Source organism: Hemicordylus capensis, chromosome 2 (genome assembly GCF_027244095.1).
Source record: "Hemicordylus capensis ecotype Gifberg chromosome 2, rHemCap1.1.pri, whole genome shotgun sequence".
NCBI classification, from domain to species: Eukaryota; Metazoa; Chordata; class Lepidosauria; order Squamata; family Cordylidae; genus Hemicordylus; species Hemicordylus capensis.
This window is the reverse complement of record NC_069658.1, coordinates 63,491,664-63,511,971: the sequence shown is the minus strand read 5'-3', so window position 1 is coordinate 63,511,971 and position 20,308 is coordinate 63,491,664. Positions and strand designations below refer to the sequence as shown.

At 40.3% G+C, this 20,308-nt stretch overlaps 1 protein-coding gene across 2 annotated transcripts in view; it reads left to right on the top strand.

The window, feature by feature from the left end:
• The window catches only part of SKIC3 (SKI3 subunit of superkiller complex), an 84,255-nt gene that overhangs the window by 32,342 nt on the left and 31,605 nt on the right, over window positions 1-20,308 (top strand). For both annotated transcript variants that reach the window (XM_053295915.1, XM_053295914.1), the window contains exons 24-30: window positions 2,683-2,751; window positions 4,099-4,173; window positions 4,542-4,683; window positions 6,503-6,596; window positions 8,883-8,960; window positions 12,109-12,233; window positions 16,698-16,821. In XM_053295915.1, coding sequence (XP_053151890.1) covers window positions 2,683-2,751; window positions 4,099-4,173; window positions 4,542-4,683; window positions 6,503-6,596; window positions 8,883-8,960; window positions 12,109-12,233; window positions 16,698-16,821 — 707 coding nt within the window. The remainder of the gene's footprint in view (window positions 1-2,682; window positions 2,752-4,098; window positions 4,174-4,541; window positions 4,684-6,502; window positions 6,597-8,882; window positions 8,961-12,108; window positions 12,234-16,697; window positions 16,822-20,308) is intronic.

Sequence of the window (20,308 nt, the reverse complement as noted above, 5' to 3'; positions counted from 1 at the left end):
ACAATGGAAAGGAGTGCTGTGCTGCTGCTCGGAAGCAATTTGAAGGCTTTCTGCAACATTTCCATCAATACGCCATCAGAGCTGCCTTTGACGTACTGCAGCAGTCTCGATGGGTCCCTACCATTGACTGAGGTCTGCCCATCATGTCAGCCAATGAACATAGTTTTATATGTTGATATGAATCCACCTTTGGGTGTTGCAAAAGTGAGGTGAGCTCAGGCACTACTAGTAGTTCTCTCAATAATCTAAAGTAGCTCTCCAGGTGTTTGGGCTTGCTTCCCCACTCCCCTCACTGTCAGTATTGCAAATCTCACTGGCTATGTGAATAAGGGCATCACCATGCCCCTTTTGCTCTCTTTCTTTAGGGTTGCTTTTGCTTTTCCATTAATATATCTCCAGTTTCTTCTCTTCCATGGCGGCCTCTCTTGTTCCCTCCTGTCATTTCCAGTCATTCACTGGGGTTTGATGTTAAAATTCCTCCTTCTGTTAATATAAATGATTATGCAAACGACTGTTTTGTGACTGGTGCTGCCTCCTAATGTTCTACCATTTTATTGCTGACTTCATCTTTCCAAACTGTTATTTCATGCTGGTAGCTTCCAAGTCACTGACCAAAAAAAAAAAGGTAGCTCCTAGAAATCTTAAGTCTGCTATAGAGAAGGCTTAGTCTGGGTGAGAGATCTTAAGCTGATCTTAAGAGAATGGACAGGTTCATATGGGCAATGGGAAACCTTACCTATGCTTACTAATACTAGCTGCAGGCGAAAGGTTCTTCATATAGAAAATCTAGAACACTGTATTCTAGTGGGTGACTCTTCTAGAGATTGAAAGAATGGATCGATTTTTTTCTGTAGCTTAAAATGTCAAGTTCTTGAGCAAAGAGGCACCTTTTAAAATGGTGATTGTCCTTTAATTAGCAGAGGGAGAGCAACCGGCCCTATCCAACCTCCAGCACCTCATCCCTCCAGTGGTTGTTGCTGGTGTCTATTTTATGTTTGTTCTTAGATTGTGAGCCCTTTGGGGACAGGGGACCATCTTGGTTTGTTTCTCTCCGCCCCGCCCCCCACTTTGGGAACTAAAGTGCTTTGGGATCTTTTGTCAAAAAGTGGTATATAAATATCCGTAATAGTATTCGATAGAATGATTGCCAATATTGCTGTTTTAGCTGTTATATGTAGACAACAAATGAAAATAAAATGTAAGGTGTAAGATCATTTCTTTCACTTTAATTATGGATAGCAGTATTTTATTTTACTTAATAATATCATTGCTATTATTTATCTTAAATATTTATATCTTGCCTTTCATAAAGTTCCTAGTTATTATAGAACATGAATATTTTAAGCCACTTAGAGTGCAATCTCGTGCTTGTTGACCCACTCTGTTCAGTGCAGCTCACTTCCAGGGAAGTGTGCTTAGGTTGCAATCCCAAATGCATATTTGATTATAATTGGTTTCTGATTTTAACTCTAACCTAGTCATATTCAAATGGTTTGGAATCACTTTGATCTATGAGAGATTTGTATTTAAATGTTAATTTGTAGACTGGTAATGTAAAGTACTGTATACAAGTAAAAAAAAACTTGTTACACTCAATTTTGGCCAATTTTTTTGTGTTAATTTCATCTTATTCAAAAGATGGATCCTACTAGTTAATTATTTAATATTTTTGTACCATAATGGCGTAAGACTCTATACTTCATAATTTTTGGCTATTCCTTGCCTTCTGCTTCAGAAACCCCAGAAGCTCAGCCTCTTTTGGCTGAATATGTGCAGGGGCTTAAGGCTTGCTCTTAACATAGCTGCACTGATGCTGGTTGTAATTGACTGTCACTGAGTAAACTGATTGGGGATGCGCAGAATCAGTTTTACGCGAACTGGACCACCTCGAACCGGAATGGTTCGAGTGGTTTGATCATGAACTGGTTCAAGCTGGTTTGTTGAACTGACTGGCCCGGCTGATTGATTCGACTGAACCAGTTAGAATACCTGTGGTTTGGTTCGAATTCGGACCAAATTGTGCTGAGCGGTTCATGCACACCCCTAAAACTGACTGTTCTGAACACACAACATGCCTCAACCCACAAGGTTAAGGCAGGTTGTTGATAGGCTTGGATATTTAAGATTTCCTGTTCATGTTGCTGGCCGATATCCAGACCAACGATGTGCCAAAACACAAACTTTTTCCATCACGCAAGTTGGGAGGCTGATTTTCAGCAGTCCTCAGTCTGTACCTACCTGTGCCTCCTGAAATTATTTCCCTGATCTTGGAGGTCTATTGAAGATGTAGTTTTGGAAGGCACAGGTGACTGCAGACAGAAGGAGGGAATCTGCAAAAATCATGCTACCACCAACTTCCACACCTGCAATGAAACCCTGACAAGTTGGCACAGCATTAGCCAGGATGTCAGAGGCTGTTCCTTAAAGCTCAGGCTGTATTTAATGCAGTTTCTGTTTCCTGCAAAATTTTCATTATTGGATTTTGGGAACAATGGGAAATTGCAATAGTCCTTGATAAGGATATATAGTGCTTTGACTGTTAAAGCACTCCCCACGTTACTTGTGAGGCAAAAATGAGAGAAGGGACAATTATACATATATCTTACATAGCTTTTTAGTAGCATTCTTAAAAATCATCCTTTAACCAATATGTTAATGCTTCTGTGTTGCTTTTATATACAGCAAGCACATGAAGCCTTCAAGGTAGCCCAGTCTTTGGAACCCTCCTATTTAACTTGCTGGATTGGGCAGGTAAGATATAAACTAATTTCTCTTCAATCGTGTATAAATGCAAGCAGAGTTAGGATTCTGGAAGCATCCGATTTACCACTAAGTTACTACAGAAATTCATTGCTCCTCTTTAAGTTATTTAATATATATATTGAAAGGTTTACCATAAAACCTGGCTTTCTAGAAATACTGTACAGCCATCATTCAACTTTTCTAGTGTTCCCCGTCTTTTCCATTCAACTTCTATAAACACATGTTTATTATACTCTGCTTTTCTTGTAGCTATCCTTCCTTATTTGCTGAAGCCTTCAAAAATAGCTGGATTTAGTTGCAAATGCTGTGATCAGACATTTCTGTGCCTGTAGTTGTTGTTTAGAGCCCATGATAGCCCTCTTCATAGCCCAGTTGAATTTGAAATACTAGTATTTGACTGATGTGCAATCCAATAATAACAGTAATATCCAGTAATAGTAAAAGCAGCTTCCCTTAGCTGTGAAAGGATGCAGAGAGCTTTGTGGCACTGCAGGTAAAGCAGTATCTTGCCATCAAGCAAGCTGGGCAGAGAAAATTTCTCTCTGTGCCCTAAATACAAAGAAAGAAAGGATGTGCACAAACCAAGGTTTGAGCACAAGTTCAGCGCCAGACTAGTTCAGAACAAATGTTCAAGCACAGGTTTGGCACCAAACTGGTTCGGGCAAGGTTCAAACTGGTTCAGCGCCGCAGGGAGGTGAGCAGGAACTTTAAGAAAGAGAAGAGCAGGTCCTGCTCTCCGCCACCCCACGCAGCTTCCTGCTGGGTGGTGCACATCCTAAGTACATGAGTGGGACCAGCATACATCTGGCGCCCTTGCATGCATTGACCCCATGTGCGTGGTGACGCTGTTCACGGGTACTTAGGATACGTGCTGCCCCAGCAGGAATCTGCGTGGGGCGGTGGAGAGCAAGTAAGGAGCTGCTCTCTTCTTAAAGTTCCCACTCAATACTACCCTCCCCGCAGTGCTGAACTAGTTCGAACCTTGTCCGAACCAGTTTGGTGTCGAACTTGTGCTCAAACATCTGTTCGTGCACACCCTTAAAGGAGAGTGCCTTGTTCCTTTTAAATGCCAGATGGAACTACTCAGAGTGCTGGTTCTACTTATGTGTCAGTTTCAGGGTTGGGCCAGTGAAAGACTTCCACCCAAATTCTGGGTGCTGCAGCTTTGGGGTTGTTGGGCCAAACATAAATAGCACTTAACTGGGTTGAAACTGAGTTTTAGCAAACCTCAACTTTGATATCTACGAACAACTTGTAATGAGGAATAAGTAGGTGATTATGTAGCTTTACCAAACTGAGAAGCTTTGTGTCTTTTTTTCTTTGATTTATTTGTAGGCTCTTATAGCAGAAACTGTTGGCAGCTATGAGACAATGGACCTCTTCAGGCACACCACAGAACTCAGCATGCATGTAAGCACTTGTCACTATTGCAGGTTGCAAATGGGTAAATAAGAAGTTGGAGACTGCTCAAAGGTTGCCAAAAGATCCATTACAATAACTCATATTCCGGTTGTCCTTTCATCAAGTATATTGTATGGATCTTCTGAAATATGACTGCTGTTTTCATTCCAATCAGATTGTTATACATGCAATTTTTGAAGGGATTATCTAAGACTAGCAGTTAGTTTGAATTATGGGTATATTATATTCTGTAAAGAATTTTAAAAGGCACCCTGGATCCATGTATTTGAATAAGGACTTTGGAGAATTATATGCTTAAAACAGGAGTTTAAGATTTCCTAGGTGTTAACTGTGGTTGTGTGTTCTGTTCAAAAAAGACAGAGGGAGCGAAAGGCTATGCCCATTGGGTGTGCTCAACCCTGAAGGATCAAACCAACAGAAACACTGAATTGTATAAGTACAACATTCTTCAGATGAATGCTATTCCAGCAGCACAAGTTGCGCTGACCAAATATACAGGTAACTTCATCTTTCATTAAAACTATTCTGTGTGTGTGTGTGTGTGTGTGTGTGTGTGTGTGTGTGTGTGTGTGTATAAATAAATATAAAAAACACTAAGGGCATATGTAGCAAATCTCATTGTACGTGGCACATCTTGTGAGAGTTCTGACACATGCATGAGAGAGAAAAGGGATGGAGTAGGGCTGAGCAGCAGACAAAGGGGCAGCTGCTGCCAGTGAGGGGCAGGAGGGCAGCAGAGGAGGCAGGGATGAGGTGGAGGCGGTAATGTGGCAGCAGAAAGATTGAGGAGCAGCATTGCAGCGGCAGCCTAGGTTGGCTCCAACCACCGGTCTCCATTACCCCACTGAGTCTTCTCACAAGGAGAATGGATGAGCCGGGGCTGGAGAGTACACCAAGGACTCAGGCATGGCTACCCTCCTCGCAAGGAGACTCAGCAGGGCAACAGAGGCCAGCAGTTGAGAGTGAGTGAAACCAGAGTCAGCGAGCCAGCCAGCCTGCGCGGGGGAGGGCAAGTAGAGCAAAGTCCTAGCATGCAGATGTTTTGCGTGGGATAAGCTAGTACAGTCATCCCTTGCCAACTGCAATGATTCCTTTCCTGGAAACCCTCATAGTTGGGGAATTCGCAGTAGATGAAGCATTAAAGTCAATGGGAACAAGGGGGTTGGGGGTATGGTGGTCGTGGAGTGACCGAAAAAAAGGTAAAATATTGAAAGAATCCCCCAGATGCCCCAAAATGTCCACCGGATCCCCCAAAATTACCCCCCCCAATTGTTATAAAAGGGAGAAAAAAACCTGCCAAACCGCAGATACTCGGGTTTGGTGAGGGTGGTCACAATTTCCCAGTCACGGATACTCAAATCCATGATTGGGGAAACCGCGACAGGTGAGGGACAACCGTATTTACTATTTCCTTATAACAACTGTTAAAAATATTTACAGCTCAGTCAGATCTGTTTCCTCGCCAGTCCACTGCCTTTTCCCCTTAGGTATTAACTGAGAGGAAGCATGGATTTAATTTAGTTATTCAAGATAAGAGAGTGTATAGTTAAAGGTTTTATACAATTCTGAATTATATAGGAAGTGTGGTTAGAAAGAAGTTTCTCTCAACCTTTTTCTCATAGTACTAGGATTTGGGAGTCACTAAATGAAATAAGTAGAAAGTTCAGAATTGACAACATATAATTAATATTCACAAATTCAAGATGTGGCGACTTTTAAAAAAGTCAGACGAACTCATGGAGGATAGATTTGTAAACTACTATGGTAGCTAAGTATGGAGCGCATCTCCATTTTCAGAGGCAGTATATCTCTGACTGCCACAAGCTAAGGAGAAATAGAGGAAGATTGTATTCATGCCATGCTTGTTAGCATCCCAATGATATCTGACTGGCCACTGTTGGAAATAGGATACTGGATCTTAGGTTCTTATGGTCTAAAATGGTGATGGCCAGCCTCTCTTTCGTAAATGTGCAACAAGTGAAGTCCAAAGTCTGAACATGCACCATTGTAGTGATTCAGTGGTGGGAAGGGAAGATTTGTACCAAAAGTCAAAGGCTTGCTCTTAAACATACTCATGATTAAATTGCCCCAAAGCAGTGTATTATAAGAGGATTTGTTGTGGTAACTTTTTGATATCTCATAATAACCAAAGAAGATATTATCCAGAATATATTGCCTTTGATCCCAAATGTCCCCTCTTCCATAAATGGCACACTGTGACATGCTTTTAGAACCTAGTTCAGCTGCCATTACTTGCTTTCCTATGTCCCACCCCACTCCGCCCAGTGCATTTTGTGTATGTCATTTGTTCTTGCAGAAAGAATCCAGAATGATGCATGTGCCTTCACAATGCTTGGTTACTTAAATGAATATCTTCAGTTGAAAAAGCAAGCAGCAAATGCATATCAAAGGTAAGCTGTTTTAAACAGACCACACATGCATGTGCACACAGATAAGACACACCATTGACCGGGCACAGTCATTTTGTGAAGATTACACTTATAGGAATTATGAACACATATTAATGCTGAAAAACTCCTATCAAGGAAAGCTTCCATTACTCTTTCCATAACTAATTTGAATTATTTTGTTGCTTATAACAGTAAAAACTTTCTCTGCACTAAAATGACATTTGAATAGGCAACTCGATTTAAATTTTGTTAGCAAATATTGTTTATGAATTCTAATCACAATAGTCATTACTTCCAGTGAAAAACAAAAATAATTATTTAAACCTTTCACCTAGCATATTCCAGTGTAAAAAGTAATGTACCGAACTCTTTTAAAGGTAAAGTGTGCTGTCCAGTCGATTTCGACTCCTGACGCCCACAGGGCCATGTGGTTTTCTTTGGTAGAATACAGGAGGAGTTTACCATTGCCTCCTCCCGCGCAGTATGAGATGATTCCTTTCCGCATCTTCCAATATCACTGCTGCCTGATATAGTACCATCGGGCATTCAAATCTGCAACCTTCTGCTTGTTAGTCAAGCATTTCCTCGCTGCATCATTCTTAAGTGGTAGGATTGTTCATGCAAAATTGGATATCTGTAGGTAATCGCAAAGTATGATTTTATTTTGCAGAAACAAATCCACAAACTCTTCAAAATATGTAATAGATATAGTTTTAATTAATGTGCTTGCAAAAGGGAAGTAAAAATAGTTGTACGATTTCAACATCAAACATTATTCATTTTATTGAATAATCACCATACATGGTAAATTTGAATCTTTAGATTTCCTTCTCTTGGGCATGATGTCATTTTTTAAATTATTGATCAGATTATTGTTTGTTAAAATCCATTGAGAACAATATTATTATTATATTCAGAACTTATTCTTAATTTTTTTTTAAACCTTTCACCCAGAATATTCTCGTGTAAAAAGTAGTGTATTCAGCTAATTTGAGTGGCAGGATTGTTTATGCAAAATTTATCTGTAGGTAATCATGAAATATGGTTTTATTTTGCATAAGCAAGTCCACAAACCAACTCTTCAAAGTGCATAGTAGATATATATGTGCAAGATATACTTAAAATATCCTTTGTTGTTCTGATCTGGAGGAAATGCAAAAGCGGAGCATACAGGAGAACCTCAATATCGGTTGATTCGACATCAGCAGATTCACATATCTGCAGTAGAGTAATTGACACTCAATCTCCTACATGCACAGGGGGGGAAACGGCAAAAAAGGGTTTATTTCAAATATCTGCGAGGTCGGGGTGGTTGAAAATGACCTTGGAAGTAATTTCTGGCTGCAATTTTAAGCAAAGGAGCCATCATGTGGCTCATTTCTCCCCAAAAAGCACATTATTCCTGTGATTCTTAGACATGGGGGGCATTCTTGGATAGCTGGAGACCCGTGGAGCAAGGCAGGACACTTTTTTCGGGGGGGGGGGCTTTTTTGCTGATTTTTGCCCTTATGTACAGGGTCCAGGAAGCTAACCCACCACCAATCCCCATTGCCTCAGTGCCTCGGTATCCACAGAGTAGTAGCGGAGAACGGAACCCCCACAGATACAGAGGTCCATAGTATTGCTGAATTTCACATGACTTTTGTTACTAATAAACATTATCTGTACTTAAATATTGACCTCTTAAATGAGTTGTTGCTGAGGAGCAGCTGGCATTTTAAGCAAGTTAAAATATCCCATAAGAGAGTAGCAGCAGAGAGTTAAACAGTAAAGGCATCACAAATCATGGTATGTTGCTTATCTTTGTAGAAAATAAAGATTGGTTTGGGGGTTTTTTGCTTCTGTCATATAGCTCTTGTTTTTTGTGTTTTTCCCTCAAATATGTGCCCTGCTCTGTCTTGAAAGCTCAAGGCTGTAATGTCAGATAGGTAGAAAGATATTAAAATAACTTGATCCATACCATCAAATGCCCAGTCCAGTCATTCTCAAATGACGTCTAAAAATGTCTTCTGCTTTTGTGTTCCTTTAAAAAAAAAAAAGAGTCTTTGTCGGAGAAAATTGAAGAATGCTAGAGAATTATGTTTGTCCTCTCACACTTTGTGGGACTGGCATATCCAAAGCCTGGCTCTAGTAAACTGAAATATAAATATCAAGCCCTAGTTCTTATAACTTGGATAAAATGGTCTTTATATAAGAGTCCAGATTTTTGAACCTCTGACATCTTTTACAGACAATCTGTTGACACTGCAGCTATTAGAGTTCTCATTTCTTATGTCTGCTTTTCAGGGCAGTTGTATTGCTGAAGAATTCTGAAGACAAAGAACAGTACAATGTAGCCATGAGGAATTATGGAAGATCACTGTGGTAAGTCTGTTTATAAGACAATAAGTACAATTCTAATCTCTATAGAAACGAGATATGTAAATCTGTGGAAGAAAACCCCCTTTAAAATGGATTTAGGTGTTGTACTTGGAGCCAAAATAGGGTATTACCATACCTCTTAAAATAGTTTCCATGCTTGTATTTCCTTCAAGTTAACATTTTAGCACATATCACAAAATGAGAGAGCCTGTAGAATACGTTTGTTTGCAATTTTCTGTTCACTTCTGGTTGTGCAGTGGAGTGTCATATGTACGTAATCCAAAACAATTAGGCTTACCTTAGAGGATTACTAGACAGTTTTATCTGCTATATTCATGTTTGGAATCGATTATGAAATGAATAGCCAAGCTCCAAAGAGTGCTTATAGGCATGTCTAAAGGCTTGGGTGTGCCCAATGAGATTTTTTTTTTTTTTTTGCTTTGGTAATGAGAAGGAAAATGCGGGATGGAAGCACCACTAAAGAAACGGTAAATGAGAGGAAACACACACTCGTATGCTTCTCAGATCTTTATTAGGCATGATGCAGTTTGGGGGGAAAAACATTTTTTCAAGGGCGCTTTGAGGGCTTGGTCAAAAGCATTGTAAAAAGGAGGCTAAAACCTTACGGAAGCAGTAGAGTTTTAATATATGGTTTTAGCCTCTTTTTAACAATGTTTGCAACTACCCTTGAAAAACAGTTTTTCCAAAATGTGTTGGAACAAATAAAGCTACTTGTGAAGCACCTGAGGAACCGCCCCCTCTTCTTTTTTGTTTTTGTTGTGCTGTAACACAAAGTGCTCTTGCAATTCATCTTTGTTTCAAAAAAGGTTGTATGGCACTGGGGACTCTTTGGGAAGAGCACATATCCAAAGCTATCTTTGGCAGATGGAAACTTTGCACTCTTCTTTTAGTTCCAACCTGACCTAGAACTTACTATATACAGGTGAAACTCGAAAAATTAGAATATCGTGCAAAAGTTCATTAATTTCAGTAATGCAAATTAAAAGGTGAAACTGATATATGAGATAGACGCATTACATGCAAAGCAAGATAAGTCAAGCCTTAATTTGTTATAATTGTGATGATCATGGCGTACAGCTCATGAGAACCCCAAATCCACAATCCCAGAAAATTAGAATATTGTGAAAAGGTTCAACAGTCTAGGCTCCAGGTGTCCCACTCCAATCAGCTAATCAATCCATAACACCTGCAAAGGGTTCCTGAGCCTTTAAATGGTCTCTCAGTCTGGTTCATTAGGAATCACAATCATGGGAAAGACTGCTGACTTGACAGTTGTGCAGAAAACCATCATTGACACCCTCCATAAGGAGAGAAAGCCTCAAAAGGTAATTGCAAAAGAAGTTGGATGTTCCCAAAGTGCTGTATCAAAGCACATCAATAGAAAGTGTGGAAGAAAAAGGTGCACAAGCAGCAGGGATGACCGCAGCCTGGAGAGGATTGTCAGGAAAAGGCCATTCAAAAGTGTTGGGGACTTTCACAAGGAGTGGACTGAGGCTGGAGTTAGTGCATCAAGAGCCACCACACACAGACAGATCCTGGACATGGGCTTCAAATGTCGTATTCCTCTTGTCAAGCCGCTCCTGAACAACAAACAACGTCAGAAGCGTCTTACCTGGGCTCAAGAAAAAAAGAACTGGTCTGTTGCTCAGTGGTCCAAAGTCCTCTTTTCTGATGAGAGCAACTTTTGCATCTCATTTGGAAACCAAGGACCCAGAGTCTGGAGAAAGAATGGAGAGGCACACAATGCAAGATGCTTGAAGTCCAGTGTGAAGTTTCCATAGTCTGTGTTGATTTGGGGAGCCATGTCATCTGCTGGTGTTGGTCCACTGTGCTTCATTAAGTCCAGGGTGAACGCAGCCGTCTATCAGGAGATTTTGGAGCACTTCATGCTTCCTTCCGCAGACGAGCTGTATGGGGATGCTGACTTCATTTTCCAGCAGGACTTGGCACCTGCCCACACTGCCAAAAGTACCAAAACCTGGTTCAATGACCATGGGATTACTGTGCTTGATTGGCCAGCAAACTCGCCTGACCTGAACCCCATAGAGAATCTATGGGGCATTGCCAAGAGAAGGATGAGAGACATGAGACCAAACAATGCAGAAGAGCTGAAGGCCGCTATTGAAGCATCCTGGTCTTCCATAACACCTCAGCAGTGCCACAGGCTGATAGCATCCATGCCACGCCGCATTGAGGCAGTAATTGCTGCAAAAGGGGCCCAAACCAAGTACTGAATACATATGCATGCTTATACTTTTCAGAGGTCTGATATTGTTATATTCTACAATCCTTGTTTTATTGGTTTCATGTAATATTCTAATTTTCTGGGATTGTGGATTTGGGGTTCTCATGAGCTATACGCCATGATCATCACAATTATAACAAATTAAGGCTTGACTTATCTCGCTTTGCATGTAATGCGTCTATCTCATATATCAGTTTCACCTTTTAATTTACATTACTGAAATTAATGAACTTTTGCACGATATTCTAATTTTTCGAGTTTCGCCTGTATTACTGAATGCCAATATTTGGATACTAGTTGTGGACTAGATGTCAGGATATACTTGGATGCATATTTAGAATTATAGGCATTTGACATTTTTCTTTTTACTTTGATTCATTGTGTATTCTGATTGTAGGATGTGACTTTTAAATATCATAAATAATGAATACACCTTAAAAGAGGCACCAGTGGGGAAGCAATTGCTAAGGTAGTTAAGACTCCAATCACACAGGACTTTGTAATTGAAATTCAGCCTCTTAAATTACACCCACCCACCCCCAGCAGACTGAAGAGCACAAGTCTATAAGCCAAACAGTTCCATTCTGAACCAAGTTTTATATAATTTGTGGAAATGTGTTACAGATAAGTTAAATATTTCTTCCCACCATATCTCCCCCCACTCCACAAACAAATTATTGCATCATGGCAAAGATAAGTGGACACAATTCACTACTTGCTGCAATTGGTGTTAAAGCTCTCACTGGTTTTTACTGTACTAGATTTTACCCAGTGATTTGAAAGGCATGTTGTAGGAATATAAGCTCATTATTAGGTTTGAAAGAGATGTGAAACTGAATTAGTTGGAGTTCCTCATTGACTTTGATGTTTTTTCCTTGTTAAAAGTTCTCTAGGGCATTATGATGATGCCATCCAGGCTTACTTGTCAACTCCTCTCACAGAATTTGATGATATTGTTGGAATCGCCCAGGCTTACTTCAAGAAAGGTCATTCTCAGGAAAGTCAGAAGGGTGAGTGTTTTCAGGTGCACACCATTTCTTAAGAATATGTGTGAATTTGCAATCTTACCAGCCAGATTCTGCTGAGACTTATAAACAAACATTAAGACCACATTGTTCTTTCCCAAGAAAGAGTAACTTTGGTATCTCTGTTATAATAGGGGTTCTCTAAGCACCTCTGATGCTGTGCTGCAGGAGAAGCTCCAACTCTCCTCACAAGCACTGAGGTTGGGAAGGGGATCACACTTGTAGTTGTACTGTCCTCCCATTGTTTAGACCCCCTCTGAAGTGGTGCACAATTGCAGGAGTGATTTCCTGCCACTTTCCCAAGCTCAAGAGGTGGGCTGAAATCTTGCTCACAGGTCAGGGTGGTCACTTGCCATGGTGAGCATGGTGAAAGCATTTTTAGCCCCTATCATTCAAGATTATTATTTCTTGTTTACACAGTCAGACAGGTGTTATTGACTGGTTTGTTTTATCCAGACATCGAGTCCTTCCCAAGGACCTGGGATGCCAGAATTTTATTGTCAATTGTTATAGATATCGTCGCAGAATATAGGCTGTTCCCAGTAAAGCTGCTTTTTGTAATTGGTTGATGGTGATTTCTGTGGTCCCTATGGTGTTGAGGTGCTCTTCAAGGTCTTTTGGAACTGCACCCAGGGCGCCAATTACCACTGGGATTATTTTGGTCTTTTTCTGTCATAGCCTTTCAATTTCAATTTGTAGATCTTTGTATTTAGTGATTTTTTCTATTTCTTTTTCTTCTATTCTGCTATCCCCTGGTATTGCTATGTCAGTTATTTTGACTTGTTTTTCTTTCTTCTTGACTACAGTTATATCTGGTGTATTGTGTGGCAGATGTTTGTCTGTTTGTAGTCAGAAGTCCCATAATATTTTTACATCTTCATTTTCTTCAACTTTTTCATTTGTATGGTCCCACCAATTTTTGGCTACAGGTAGCTTGTATTTTTTGCAGATGTTCCAGTGTATCATCCCTGCTACTTTGTCATGCCTTTGTTTGTAGTCAGTCTGTGCGATCTTTTTACAACAGCTGATTAGGTGGTCCACGGTTTCATCTGCTTCTTTAGAAAGGCGGCACTTGCTGTTTGTGGTGGATTTTCCTACTTTTGCTCTTATTGCATTTCTTCTTAGTGCCTGTTCTTGCGCAGCCAGTATTAAGCCCTCAGTTTCTTTCTTCAAGTTGCCATTCTTAAGCCATTGCCAGGTCTTGGTGATGTCTGATTTTCCACTTATATTGTGCAAATATTGACCATGCAGTGGCTTATTTTTCCATTTTTCTGCTCGGTTCTTGACTTGTTCTTTCTTGTAGGCCTGCTTTGTTTCATTGGTGTTGAATAGTTTCTCATTACTGACCATTTTAAGTGCATCTTCTTCACTGTCCTTGATATATTCTTCAAGGCCTCTTTTCTCCTCCTCTACTGTTTGATGGACTTGCAGCATTCCTCTTCCACCTGAGCTGCGAGGGAGGTAGAGCCTATCGACATCACTGTGGGGGTGCAGAGCATGATTGATAGTCATGATTTTCCTGGTCTTATATCTAGCGTCTCTAGCTCTGCCTGGGTCCTTTCTATTATTCCTGCAGTGTATCTGATAACAGGTATAGCCCAGGCATTTATGGCAGGGTGGATTTGATTTAAATCAAACTGATTTAAATCATGATTTAAATCACTAGCAGGGTGGATAAAAATAAAAAAAATCTGATTTAAATAAAAAAAATCCAATTTAAATCAAAAAAATCCGATTTTTTTGATTTAAATCGGATTTTTGATTTAAATCCGATTTTTTTGATTTAAATCCAATTTTTTTGATTTAAATCTGATTTTTTTTATTTTTATCCACCCTGCTAGTGATTTAAATCGTGATTTAAATCGTGATTTAAATCAGTTTGATTTAAATCAAATCCACCCTGGTTTATGGCTTGTATGGTGTTCCCGCCATTGAGTTTGGACTTGAGGATTTTTCTAACTCTCCTGATGTATTCACTTCCTATTTTTCTTTTAACTTCAGTGTGTGCAATGTTATCAGCCTGGAGAATGCCCAGGTATTTGTAATGTTCTTTCTCTTCCAGGTTCTTGATCTTGCTTCCATTGGGCAGTTCTATTCCTTCTGTTTTTGTTGTTTTTCCTCTGTTCATTATTAATGCAGCACACTTGTCTAGTCCAAACTCCACTGCTATATCGCTACTGAATATACGGACAGTGTTTAGCAGTGATTCGATTTCTGACTGGGACTTTCCATACAACTTCAGATTGTCCATGTACAGCAGATGGTTTATTTTACTGGATGTTTTAGATGTTTGGTATCCGAGGCCTGTTTTGTTTAGTATTTGTGAAAGTGGGGTCATGGCGTTTACAAACAACAGAGGGCATAGTGAGTCCCCTTGGAAAATATCTCTTCTAATGCTAACCTGTCCAAGTGTCTCGCCATTGATTGTTAACTGTGTACTCCACATGCTCATTGCTTTTTTTATAAATATCTGAATGTTTTTGCTGACACCAGTTGTTTCTAAACATTTTAGTATCCATGTGTGAGGCAATGAATCGAAGGCTTTCTTGTAGTCAATCCATGCAACACTTAGATTGGTTTTTCTTCTCTTGCAGTTTTCTAAAATCATTTTGTCAATCAGCAGCTGGTCTTTTGTGCCTCTGGTGTTCGGGCAGTTTCCTTTCTGTTCAACTGGAAGCTGCTTATTAGTTAATAAGTGTTGCATCACTTCATCTGCTATTATTCCAGTTAATAATTTGAACATGGTTGGCAGGCAGGTTATCGGTCTGTAATTACTTGGAACTGCACCTTTTGCTGGGTCTTTCATGATGAGATGAGTTTTCCCAGTTGTTAGCCATTGTTCAATATTACCTCCTTGCAAAATGTGATTGAACTGTTTTGATAGTTGTTTATGGAGGCTTGTTAGGTGTTTAAGCCAAAAGCCATACAGTTCATCGTCGCCTGGAGCAGTCCAATTTTTAATTTTCTTTACTCTTTCACTTATTAATTCTGGTGTTATTATTAGAGCTTGCATTTGTTGGTTACTCTTTTTGACCTCTTTCATCCAGCCTGCTTTTTTATTATAATCTATTGGATTGTCCCATAATTTCCGCCAGAATTGCACTGTTTCTTCTTTATTTGGTGTTTCTAGGTTTCTTGCAGTTTCTCCTTCTATGCTTTGGTAGAAACATCTCTGATTCAACTGGAATTGGAGATTCTGCCTGTGTTGTGTCGTTCTGGCTTCATACCTGCTAATCTTCTTTGACACTGCTGTTATTTGCTGCTTTATTATTTCCAGGACTTCTCTAATTTTCCTTGAATCTAGGTGGTATTTTTGGATCAGATACTGTTTGGTGTTTTCATTCTTCAGCTTCTTGTCTTTCATATCTTTCAATTTACTAGCATCTGATCTAAGCCTGGAGATTTTATTTTCTAATCTAATCTATTATTATTATTATTATTATTATTATTATTACAACTTTTATACCGCCCTTCCAAAAGGCTCAGGGCGGTTTACACTGAAACACCATTAAAATCAGTTAATAATTAAAACAAAAATAATAAAGCATAAAAACAATAATTAACAATTAAAAATATAATAATTGTAATTAAAAAGATCAGACTATGTGGTTTATAGAAACAGCTTTTCTATCCTGCTATGGGTTTTCCCCACAAACCCTACTACTCTAGAGATGCTCCCTGCACTTGTGATTGTTTGCTGAACTGCTGAGAAGCTACCATGCAGATATGCCTTCCAGATGGTCATTTTAGCTGATGTCAACTTCTGTAAAAAAGGTGTTCAAGTTCATTTTGCTGAACACCTTAAGTGAGCATGTACTGAAGTATATTTAGGCTGTATAATAAACGCATGCATCCTCATCAAGCCCCTTTAAATGTTGCTTTTGTCCCTGGGTTTCTACCCTATGGATTTGTGTTTGTTTCCATTCTCTCTCCCTCTCTCCCTCCCCTCCCCTCCCTTGCCTGAAGATAGGTTACTAGTTATCTTAGTACCAACTACTGCACCAACTTTTGTCTATAGTGAGATATGAGGAGTGATGTCTTGGTACAACCCCAGGAACCAAGTAACATCTGGACAGGCCTTCCAGAGCACTCCTGATGTGCCCTCTTTCACCATGGAAAGAAATGATGTGGATTTCTGCTGGGAAAATGTACCTAAAGCCAGACTCTACCACTATTACGTGTTCTTTGCATTCTGGCAGAACTAACTGTAAATGTAAAAACTGTTTTATATTGACCTTCCTTATCTCGAGACAGAATGTTAAGTTGGAACCTTAATTTAACTGCAAACCCTGCTTATTCACATGTTCAGCTGTGTGTTGGTGCTCTCAGAAATGTGAAAGCCTAGATAAATGAAATCCATTGTCTATTACAAAATATATCCTGAGGGAGGGAAAGTTAAGGGATGTGTTTTATGTCTTGTTTTTAATTTCTGACTTGTTCTGTTACCAGCTTATGAGAGTGCGCTCTCCATTGCTGTTTATGAGCAAGATAAAGCATATATCCTGACAGCTCTTGCAATAATGGAATACAAACAGAATCGAGTGGATGCTGCGAAGACCCTCCTATTTAAATGGTATGTAGTAGTTAGTTGCATTTATCTCAGGCAATAATTAAAGTACTTTGTGAGTAATAACCTATTTGGCATGTTTATCTTAAACTCTTTTACACTGGACTGCACTTTTTGCATAAAACATTATTCTGTAAACTGTCTTAGGTTAGGTATAGAATTTTGTTCTTTTAGAGATTATGGTCCTCTTTGGTTGTGGGGAAACTGGAATGCGGACATATTCAGTAGGTTGTGCTACTCCAGCACCTACATTTCATTTGTCTTTAGTGCCACCATTGCACGTGTGCGTGTGTGTGTGTTTGTGTGGCATGGTTATGCAGCTGGCATAGGCACCTCAGGTAGTGTCTATAAAGTCACTGATGACAGACTCCATCCTACCTCCTCATGCCCCTGGATTTTTGGTGCCATTTCTAAAGGTTGAGTAGCTTTAAAAATATAATATTTAATAATTTGTGATAAAAATGATGAAACATTTTTTCAAGAAAAAAGGAAGAATTTGAGCAAAGCAGTTACTTGCAGAACATATTCTATTATTATTTGAAGATGTGCGTTCTCTATGACACTGCGCATTTTCCATCTACTTTATTTAAAGGGACAGGCAGACTTTCTCTAGCTATGGGCTAGACCCACACACTTGTCTGCATGAAACTAGCAGTGCAGTTAGGTTGGTGGTTCTTTTGAATAGGCGGTGGGGATGTGCCTGTCTTTCTCCTTCTCCTTCAGAGTGGGTACAACTGGAGGACTTCATGTTCCCTTAATGATGTCAACACATAGCTGAATCTGGCTACAGCCATGACATCATCATGTTTACTTTGTGATTCTGATTCACTGGGAGGAGAGCTGGTCTTGTGGTAGCAAGCAAGAATTGTCCCCTTTGCTAAGCAGGATACACCCAGGTTTGCACTTGAATGGAAGCACTAAGATATTCCCCTCAGGGGAAGGGGCAGCTCTGGGAAGAGCATCTGCCTGTTTGCATTCTGAAGGTTCCAAGTTTTCTCCCTGGCATCTCCCAGATAAGGCTGAGAGAGACTCCTGCCTGCAACCTTGGAGAAGCCACTGCCAGTCTGCGTAGACCAGGGATTCTTAATGTTGGGTCCCCAGATTTTATTGGACTTCAACTCCCATAATCCTCAACCAAAGGCTACTGGGGCTGGGGATTATGGGAGTTGAAGTCCAATAACATCTGGGGACCCAACGTTGAGAATCCCTGGCGTAGACAATACTGAGCTAGATGGACCAGTGGTTTGACTCAGTATAAGGCAGCTTCCTATGTAATGAAGAAGTCCTTTAATAGGTGTGAAACACACATGCAGGAGTGCAAGGCAAGGCTTTTTAAAATGAAAATGATTAGCTACCCCAAACAGCAAATTTTGCAGTGAAAACTGAATTTTATGATGATTTGGTACACTACTTAGCAAGATTCGCTTCTTGGTTGGAGGTGCTGCAAGGGAAGCCACTGCCAAAGCTCCTAAAATATGAACGTCTGTGCAAACCTTCAAAGAGTGACTAAACACTTCAACTTCTTCAGTCATTCTGAGATGCGAATGTTCCTTGGCTGCAAGTGGGAAGGGGTCTGTGTACCTTCAGCTGATAGTGATGATAGGCATTCGGCAGGGGTGAGAAGAGTTGGCACATCTGTGAACTCAATCGTGGTAACATGGATTGAGGTACACTTTTGAATGTAGCCACTCTTGTCTGCAACCATTGCTGCTTGCTGATCTCTGATCCCCCAAAATAATGAACAATTCTGATCAACTGTTCTTTAGGCTTGAAAAAACTGATAACCCACTATAGGAAAATGTGAATGTTAGTCATGGCAGCATTATTCCATCCTGTTTAACTCATCTGTTGGAATGTAAGCACATCCTACACAATATTAGTCATTTATTTTAGGGAGTAATGGTAAACATGCTTAAAATGCATCACTTTAACAGAAAGGACAAATCACTGTTGTAAACATGGCTGTTATTTTATACAATAAACATAGCTACGTTTTATACTGCTTCTGTTAACTGGCAGCAAAACAAAAACCTTATTTTCCATCTACTATTAAAAAAAATTGAGCAGCCATCTTGGTGAGATGTGAAGGGACTGTAATCATTCGTCAAGTTTGTCTTAGTATGTCTTTGTATATATTTTCACTCTAGTTTTGCTGTACTGTATCTTTGATATTTTTCTTCCAGTTGCCCATGACAAATCTTATAAGAGGTATATACCTCTAATAAAGAGCTGGCTTTGTATTGATTATTCACTAGCAATCAAACCATTAGCTGCATGGATAGTAATACCCATAGGCGAAACTGGGGTGGGCAGCCAGGGCACGTGCCCTAGGTGTCACTGGGGGGGGGCAGTGCCATGCTGCCTCCCACCTCCTCCCCAATTCGTGGATATATATATTTTTAAAAAATTAAATGGTTTTTTTAACTGTAGCCCCTTCGGGGGGGCTTCGTAAGGGCCACGGGTGTGTGTGTGTGCGCGCAAAGGTTCCCCCCTCCCACCGCCAGCCTCTTAGATAACTGCCGCAGCATGTTAATTTTCAGGCCTGTTTGAGCCTACAAAGATCAGTGTGGTGGCCATTTTGGAGGTCGCTGCACATGCTAAAAAGGCCTCTGCGAGGCCTGGCAAGGCATAGGACCTTGCAGGGAACATTTGAGCATGTGCAGCGGCCATTTTTTAAAAAAATTTCTTCCTGATCAGGCTGCTGGATCCAAGCCTATTGTAAGCTGCTGGATAATTTCAGATTGTCTGGGCCCCCTAAGATTTCCCATTGCAGTCATCTCCTGTTAAGGCAAAAGCTGTTTAGACAGAAAAAACCCATCCCTGAATTTCTTGGAAGCAGCAACCTGCAGTGAGGTGTGCTGAGGCGGCAGAGCATTTGCTAAAGAGAGCTTTCACTACTTAGCTCTATGGAGGCATGCCGAGCACATGGATGTGCTGTGTTTCCTTGGGAAGGCGACTGGCACATATGTGCCACATGCGTGGTTGTGTGTGTGTGTGTGTGTGTGTGTGTGTGTGTGTGTGTGTGTATGCATGTGTGTGTTGCTTACAACCTGTTTCTCCTGAAAGTGTCTGAACTTGTATTTTTGAGCTGATGTTATGGTAAAGATATCTGAAAGATGGGTGTCAGATGTTTGGACAGGGGCACAATTTCAGTGCTTGCCCTAGGCGCTATTTTCCCTAGATTTGCCTCTGGTTATACCTACATTTATTCCATCGAAATATAGTATTAGTGTGTGGGTGCCTGTCATAGGAATATGTCGTAGGAAGCTGCCTATGGTCAGACCATTGCTCCGTCCAGCCCAGTATTGATTTTGGACTTGATCAGTTTCGTCCTTTCCCCCATGTATTTCACCGTTCTGGCAGCCCTCGTCAACCATAAATGTAGCTCCCAAATTAATTGATTGTTGGGCCTGTGTGGAGCTACAGACGAGGATGAATGCTCTGCACAGTTCCCTTGGCACCATGCAGAGATGACAACTCTCACTGAGCAGTG